Here is an 8,795-nt window from a genome sequence, read left to right as displayed (position 1 = left end):
TACAGGTTTGTGTCCAACGCAACAAGATTTAATGGATCTTTTAAAACTTTCCGATAAAATGAGCAAGTGTCAAATTGCATGACAAAAATAGTAGCATTCCATACAAATTGAGTATGCAGACTTTGTACACTGTATGAAACATTGCATGTGAGCAAGCTGGAGAGAGCCTGAGCAGAAACTGGCTTCTTCGTTTATTTTTAATTTTTGTGGGTGGGGAGGCAATCAGGACAAATTATCGGTCGTGACAAAATATGTAAAAAGACAAGTCTTAAAACAGCCTTCAGATGTTCCATCAATGTTTCATGCGTGATTGCACTGAAAGATACATGAGAAATTAAAAGTTAATGTGTCTGGCCTGCAGTGTGATCCTGCTGCATGGCTGCAACACTCAGAGGACAGTGATCTAATTTATTGAACCAAAAAAAAACAAAAAACGAATAACTACAAAAGAGTCATGTTTGGATACACATTTATAGTGGATGCATTTTTTTTTATTATTAACAGTTGGTAGTGGGTTCTCCTCATGTCTGGATGGATTTCCTCCAAGTTGTTTGGTTTCCCCCCGCAGTCCGAAAACATTCAGGAGGTTAATGGGTATTTAGTAGTATCTGAATTAGTTTCTTTCAGCTGCAAATAGCAGAACTGCTTTTTTATGAAATTTTATAGATTTGTTCTTTTCGCACTTCTGTGTATTAGAAGGATTTTACCTTTTACAGTCTGTCCTACCTGAGGCTATCATACTTTTTAATTCCTCTCCCTTCAGCTGCAGGGAATCTCAAAATCTTAAACCTTAAAAAAAAAAAATCTCACCCACTTACTGTAAATTGTAATCATTTATCTGTAAATATGTTCATAACTGTGCAATATTTAACTTCATAACAGCTACATGTACAATATTTTTTCATACTCTTGTGCATTCCTTATCTTTCACTCGGTACTTAAGACCTTAAGACACTTTATAGTCTTCACTTGTTACTTAAGACACTTTATAGCTTATTTGTATGTCTTATCCCCCCCCTTTTTTTTACTGTTTATATTGTTTATACAATTTTCTACTATTATTTATTATTGTTATGTTTTTCTTGTAACTCTGACACAATAATTTCCTTGGGATAATTAACGTCGTTCTTATTCTTATTCTTATTTAATTACTTTGATCGTACAAATAGTTATGGTGTGAGTACACCAAGTATGAAAATCCGTTTCAATTTTCTTGATTGCTCCAAATATATATATTATGTACATATTTGTATAACTACAGTGGAAACAATTGTAAATTACAGTTGTAAAGCACCATGTTAGGAACATCAGTCGGTGTTGCCATTCAAAGGTTTCGAAAGCTATAGATCCCGTGTCAGCTGAAATACAGAGAGGGGTGTTTCTGTAACCACAGCTATTACAGACACTTTATCCAGGGGATTCATAGGGTTGAGTCCGAACAGAATATTGGCGATCAGACAAATCTGACACACTTGGAGTGACATCTATCTGGATGGGTGACATTGCTGGCGCAGTCTTTTATGAGGGCAGATGAATTTCAGAATTCACCGTCAAAGTAACACAGAACTTCAAATCAGCATAGTCAAATTATTTTAAAAGCAATGGAAGGACTTATAGCATGAAGCCCATAAAATGGGGTAACTGTAGAGGGTCTTAAGGATGGGGGTTGCCCTGCTTGTACATGTCATTACTGTAAATACACACACACACAAACACACACACACACACACACACACACACACACACACACACAGCAGGGAAGAGAGCGGGTGTCAGAATGTGACCCAAGGCTTTCCCCAGCAAGTAGATCCTTCTTTTTTCCACCACCAGTAGGTCTCATGACACGCAGACGGATCAACTGACACGTTGTTTTCGAGACCGAGGCAGTGTCGCTTGGCTCTTTCTGAGCAAAAAAACATAATATCAACCCACAACGATGCTTCCCCACGACATCCATATACCTTTGGATAGTTTGTTTAATGTTCACATTTCCGAACCACCTGCCTGTCATTCCCCTTCATGTAAGACAATGTGGCCTTTTCTAAAAGGTCATCTGAGGTCAAAGGTCATGAGGTTCATGAGGGAGATACATCACCAGCTTGAAACTTGGTGAAATATGAGACTTTTCACCAGGCCATTTTAAACTCAATGACACATATACAATGTCAATATTTTATTGAGCTCATCACCTCGAGCCACAAAACAACACAGCATGTTATTTTATTATGAGACGTTATGTTGGCAAACATGTGGTTTGTTTACTCCAAATAATTTTGACCTCTTCGACCTCGTAATTTGTCAACTTTTTGGTTTGGTGAAGAAAAAAAAAGCAGAAATGCATGTCAAAGGTAAAATGTCCTCCATGGTTATATTGGCCCAGAATAAAAAAAAGGGCCCTCGAGGACTTTTCCATTATTGATTGAGGCACATTAATTTCTCTACCTCTACAAATTAAGACTGAATGTAATGTGTTAAGGCTGTTCAGGTCAGGGTTACAACGTTTATTGTAAAGAAAACATCTGTAGAAAGAGGGGAAGCATCTGGTCTGAACACCACTGATGTGGAAAATAAAGGGCCGAAAACAGTTAACTTAATCTTTGTGAACATAATTTATTTACAACATACAATTTATTTTGTATTATTGGAAGAATAGGCAAACTGCAGTATATAAATAAAGTACTGTACAAACTTGCATAACTAAAGGGTAAAAAAAAAAAGAAAGAAAAAAAAACACACACACACCAAAAACACAGAAAATTGATAACCTACGAACACGGCTCACTAAGTCAGTGCTGCACTTTACCAGACACCTCCACACCGACACACACACGCACACACACAGACACACAACACCTCCCCAACAACACACACACACACAGACACACACACACACACCTGCGTTTGATACACAGCAGCAGTCCGACACTCTGAACACTGAATTTGTCAACTCGCATAAAACATAAAAACATTCAAAAGTGAAGTCAGAGAGGAAAACATTAGTGGAAATCAACCCTTTCGAAGGCAGGAACAATTTGGGTTTAATCTACTTGTCATACAGCACACAGCTTTTACAGCTTTCATTAAAAAAAAAAAAAAAAAAAAAAAAAAAAGGGTTAGCAGATCATCATTATCACGTGACCCCAGTGATGTTTTCAAGGCCTTAAAAAGAATGTAGCCCCTCCTGTCATCCAGGTCCCAGCTGGCCCTTATTGTGCTTCAATGACTCTTGGGGGGGCAAAGAAAAAGACACGCGCACGCACGCAAGCTTGCAGTCTTTCTGTAGCAATACGTCTTGAGGTGTATGAAGCAGGATGGACGAGGAATCAAAGTTGGGAGGACGTGACATCTGACCAGGTGGGTTGAACTTAAAACCAGAACGGTAAAGGACGCAAAAGAAACACCGGCATTTCCTCTCCTTCCTCAGTTCACAGGAGCGATCCGCCAGCGGCAGCCGACAGCAGTAACAGTCAGTACGGGGATCCGAAGGCGGCTGGCTACCATTAAAAACCTCTTCTAAAAACGGCATTCCTCGGCCCTGTTAGGTAACACCGACCAAACAATTCTCTCTCACACATTTCATTCAATACAAGCCTTCAAAAAAAGTTGTTAAGTCACACAAACATCGATGAAATCATGAGTGAATTTCCATGCATGGGGGGGGGGGATCCTGAACGTGTTAACGAACAAAGCGATAATGGGTCCTTTGACAGAGGGAACGTTGGGCTCTAGTCCACGGTCTGTAACATTGAGGGATAAGAGTCTCGAGAGTTTAACGCTCTTTTATATTCTCTGGATCTTGTCGGCAACAACCACGGGGTTCTCTTTGCGGATTTTGGCAGCAGCTTCCGCTTTGTAGTCGTACGGGCAGTTGTGCTTATCTGAGTAACGGTGGAGTCCACAGAACAGGTTCCCGCAACGGCAGTCGAAACCTGAAACGAGGGGACAGATCAGTAAGGACACGGTCAGACAGCTCCTTCTCTCATTAAGTAGTTAACCCGTTATCAGGAAAAGTCTTCTTGTATTTCAGAAGATGGATAAGAACAACACCTTAAAGCACAGGGAGTTCATTTTCAATTATTTTCCTATTAATGATTGTGAATAATTCTGCAGTTTCTATTCTCTGTGCTAAACCTGCAATTCTTCAATGTACATTTATACAGTTTTGACTGCTGGAGGTCGGTGCACGACAAACCAACAGAAAACTGTCTGCAACCCTATGAAAAACAGAGTTAGTGAAAAAAAAAAAAAGTTACTGAAATGTTTAATGAAGATATTTCAGCCACATCCTGTTATACCACTTAATAGGGAATCATTTGACTATTTCTAATGATAAGAAAATTAGTGCTTATTTTCTCTCGCTCATGAGAGCATTGGAAGTCGTGTTTTGTGTGTAATGGAAAACCTGACTGACTCAGAAGTGTGTGCGGCATAATTATCGCAGCCAACTCCTTGATGAATAACAGTTTGATGGATTCTGTTGAGGTTTAAGTGTCAATATGTTGTGTGTTTTACAGCTCATACCGGAGTTACATTTTGAGAAACAGGTCACGGCACTGTGAACGCACTGTTGGCATCTGATTGCAAATTCCAGCGGAAAACAAAGGAGACGACGTGCACTTAAACATCTTACCTGTCAGGCCTACTTTTTTGCGACACATAAAGCAACGTTTTTTCTTGGGCTTGGGGGGCTCCGGGGCCTTGGACTCTTCACTGTCAGCAGCGGAAGGATGACAGGCCAAGACTGTTGGCTGAATCAACACTGCAAACAAATACTCAGTTAGATCTCCTTCCTCAAGACTACACTGCATGTTTCAATAAAACGATAATTCAGAGGAAAGCCTGCTAAGCCAGTTCTGAAAATTCTCTGTAACATTGGGTGGAGGCCAATATTAGGAAACTGGTACAGACAATATATCACACGCATGTCACGCCATGAGGTCCTGCTGGAGCTTATTTTTTCCTCCAACCTGCGGCCAATTTACTGAGGTCAACTTTCTTGTTGAAGATAATTTACCACAGTACAATCAAAAATAAGTTCGATCAAATTCTGGAGAGAAACTCCAAAATAGACATGACACGAGTCTTCAGTCAGTGGCTGATATCAAATTGCATCCAATGTAGCATAACACAGATGACTCACTTGTTTCAAAGTAATCATATGTATCTAATATCACAGACCATGTATCTCTTAACCAACACTAATCATCTCTCAAGAGATACCACACAGATCTTTTTCACCCACCTGGTTCTATGAAATCTACTTTGCTGCCTGATGCTCCATTCTCCTCACTGGAGAGACTCATCTCAGCCATCTGCTGCGTTACTGAGAAGGCTGATGAAATCCCACTGTGAGGATAAATAATAAGAGGAAAGGATTTTGAAAGCAAGTCACACATTACCATATTCTCCACATTTCTGTTGAATTTGGAGAATACAAGCAATGAGATGCTAGCAGTTTCAGGTCACGGCCGTACATAGACTGAGCGAAGTTCATTCTAATATTTTGCCATGACTTTTTCTTTCTGATGTCGGCACCAAACAGGACTGCTGAGATCTCCACGGAAGCAGACAAACAGTGACTCACCTGAAAGCGTCGGTGGCTGCAGCCTCAGCCGAAGCAGCAGCAGCCTCAGCTGCCACCTCTGCAGCAGCGACAGCAGCAGCTGCGGCATTATTCAGAGTGGCCTCTAACCTCTGGATTGCCGAGGCCTCCGCTGTGGGCCCGCTGCTGCTGCCTGGGGGTGGATTCATCACATGGAATGGTAAGACGGCGGGATAAGGTTTTTTTTTTTTTCTGTCAACACGGGAACAATACAACACCTGTGACAGACAAAGCGGGTCTTACCCACAGCACTCAAAGAACCAACTCCTCCATTGTTCTGTCTTGAAAGGTGCTCCTTGTGGCACACAGAGCACATGCCATTAGTCCTGGGGTTACCATAGAAACCACAGCCAGTGGCACAGAGCATTGGAGCTGGGCTCTGATTGGTCTCCTGGGCCATAGTGAACTTTGATGCTAAGTAAACTGTCCTGGAGACAAGAAGAAAGAGACAAAAGTTGTTGTTCCATTTTTTTTTTTTTTTTTTTTTAAATTATCAGTCCGAAATTGACAACCATCTAAAATCTCTATTATTATGGTGTGAGTCAGAGACACAAAAACATGAGCTAGGATGGTGATTGTCAGTCATTCCATACACCGGAAACTACTATATCAAACATACACACACAAAAAATGGTGACTGAGGAGTTCACATTTCAAGATTTTGGTTTCATGGATTATGTATCAATTATTAGTATGGATTAGAATTATCATGAATCCTTGAGTTTTTTAAATCACATTACTGCCAAAGAATGCTTAGCTTGCAGTGTTGTTTGATTAGAGGTGCAGTTTATGGTAAAGTTAAATGGAAAGAACATTAAAATCCAAAACGTAATTTTGCAAGTGTGCAAATTTGATACTAAAACCTGTCGACTCAACAGCCATCAAAATGAGGAAATGTAACTTTTCTTTATCATTCAACCACAACCCTGTGACATTGACAATCACTCAGTTACATCTTTTTTACATACAATGACACCATTTTATGTCCTTGGATAAATATTATACCTAGGTGTTGAACGAATATTGATCTAATCAGTTACTAATCCGAATAATGACAAACTGAACGACTGCTTTCTTAACCAAAAGTCACCCCAGATTACCATGCAAGGTTAAACATGCGCTGTGATGGTATTACCCGAGGCAAAGTTCAAATTACTGATAAAACATCGGGGTAGCATTCACATCTGAGGGCTCGGATTCCAGCCAAGTGCATCCGAGGCTCCTTTAACAAAACGCTGCCAGTCCCTTCACGTGTGGGAGCCTGCAGTCTGCAGAAACACTCAAAGTCTCCGCTCACATGGACCGGTGCATGATAGCTCCGCTGTGACACTGAGGTGTAATGTGGCACTGATCTCAACGGTGCATAAACACATATGCATGCACGCAGTCGGTGGAGCAAAGCCGTGAACACGTTTATTTATAGCATGCCTCCTGCCATCAGCGCTTCGGTGATTCCAAAAAAACGAATCCTGTTAAGGGATACTTCAAAAATACCATCACGTTGCTTGTTAGAAGAGCACAATGATCAACGCTTAATTTAATGATCGAGACAGTTCTGCATTAGTGTGAGCCGATTGTAATGTTAGGCGAGAATAAAACACCTGTAGATCGTACAGAGACCTGATTACATTACATTTATAAACAAAGGCAGGTCACTCCATTACCTCTAGCGCAGTAACGCTTTCATCATGCAAGCATCAGAGCAGCGATTCTGTCGTTATGAACCCATCGCTAATCACACTCAACATCTGTGTGATATAAGCACACTAAAATGTTAATTTAAATCGATCAGTCCCTGTGTCGAGACAAAACGCAGGCCACAACCATGTCTTGGTACAAATCCACTGAGTCATGCTAGCAAGCTAAAGTCCGTGGCAAACAGCTAACATTCACGTTTTTATGTAGCTTCTGATAATGTCAGCAGACGGCGGGGTTATTATTATACGTAGACAGTCTGTAAGGACACAGATAATAGCACACGCATCCTGGGAGAAGTTAGAAAGGCATGGTTTTGATGCTAATGCTAGTACGCTATTGCTATTTAGCACAATGGTAATGGAAGCAGCTTCACGTGATCATGCTAATATCACATTAGCGGTTTGCTTGAACGGAAGAGCGTTTGCAATTCGGTTATTTTCGCTTTGTCTGTTCTTCGTGTTTTCTCCTCGCAGACGGTCGGTGTAATTTAAAAATTATGACACCGCACACTGTCCCGTTAAAAGTACGTGGAATGAATGTGGTGTCAAAGGAAGTGAAGCATAAACATCAACGATGATTGTCTTAAATTAAAGCCCCCAAAAAAGAAGTTAACATAAGTCTTAAGGATGCTAGTGCTGTTAGCAAATGAACGTTTATTCGATGCAAGGACAAAAATGCTGAAAAGAGACATATTCCTATTAGTTAAGTTCCCGGTAGCCATTAAAAAGCTGTGAATGTTTTCTGATGAAAATAATGTTTCTGTCGACACATGCTAAAGACTAGGTATCAATTCAGTTCAAGGAATTACTTCCTTTAGACTCAGCACGACATTAGCTTTAAGGTAAAGTGTGACTGTCAGCATAGGCAAATGCCGTTAACTGTTCACATCGAAACTTCAGACAAAAACCTATACTTCAATTCTTTACGTACCTCCCTGACAGATGATCGCTGGTTTTAGAATCTGTCTGAATTCACCAAATAACTAGATTATATCGGAGGACATGAACTAGGGCCGTCTAGGTAAATGGTTTGTTTCTTTAAGCTTTTCCAGCCGAAATATGCTTGTCTCCCGGGCTAATGTCGTCGCTCTCTGTCGCCTGTGTGTGTGTGTGTGTGTGTGTGTGTGGTGGCATCTGTTGTGTTTTACGTAGTGCGATTGCGTAGCTTTTTTCCGCTGACGTCATATACATCGCGGAACTATGATTGGTCAACAGAGGTTTTGACCCCACATTAGAGCTCCGTAAAGCAACACGAGTTCAATAAAAAAAAAAAACAACATGACAATAATATATGTTGCCCTCAGAGACCCGGGAATAATTTCCCTCACATTTTGTATTCTAACCGAGGATTATGCTAAATAATCTGCCCTGCAAAACTGGATAATGATCATTCTATCAGATTAATTCTCTACTGGCATGGATTCGGTCTGGATTAACACAACGTGGTGCCCCCTTAAAATAGACAAGCTGAAATGTGCACAAAAAGTGACACGTAT

General features: G+C 40.6%; 1 protein-coding gene across 1 annotated transcript; it reads right to left on the bottom strand.

Annotated features, from left to right (window-relative positions):
* Nucleotides 1-2,590: 2,590 nt before the first annotated feature.
* Nucleotides 2,591-8,426, bottom strand: LOC147220950 (AN1-type zinc finger protein 5-like). The gene is made up of 6 exons (XM_086170630.1): nucleotides 8,231-8,426; nucleotides 5,846-6,030; nucleotides 5,585-5,735; nucleotides 5,243-5,346; nucleotides 4,631-4,759; nucleotides 2,591-3,929 (listed from the first exon to the last, which is right to left on the bottom strand). The coding sequence occupies exons 2-6, from the start codon at nucleotides 6,000-6,002 to the stop codon at nucleotides 3,781-3,783; spliced, it is 690 nt and encodes a 229-aa protein (XP_086026756.1). The 5' UTR covers nucleotides 6,003-6,030; nucleotides 8,231-8,426; the 3' UTR covers nucleotides 2,591-3,780.
* Nucleotides 8,427-8,795: the final 369 nt, after the last annotated feature.

This window comes from Fistularia commersonii, chromosome 23, assembly GCF_037954325.1.
Source record: "Fistularia commersonii isolate RoL2024-O1a breed Wild chromosome 23, RoL_Fcom_v1.0, whole genome shotgun sequence".
Lineage (NCBI taxonomy): Eukaryota > Metazoa > Chordata > Actinopteri > Syngnathiformes > Fistulariidae > Fistularia > Fistularia commersonii.
The sequence above is the reverse complement of the archived record's forward strand: the minus strand, read 5'-3'. Positions and strand labels throughout refer to the sequence as shown.

Coding starts and splice junctions, on each gene's coding strand:
- LOC147220950 (XM_086170630.1), bottom strand. CDS start 6,002: ATGGCCCAGGAGACCAATCAGAGCCCAGCTCCAATGCTCTGTGCCACT. Junction 5,347..5,584: donor GCAGCCACCGACGCTTTCAG/GTGAGTCACTGT, acceptor TTATCCTCACAG/TGGGATTTCATCAGCCTTCT. Junction 4,760..5,242: donor AGTAGATTTCATAGAACCAG/GTGGGTGAAAAA, acceptor ATTTGTTTGCAG/TGTTGATTCAGCCAACAGTC.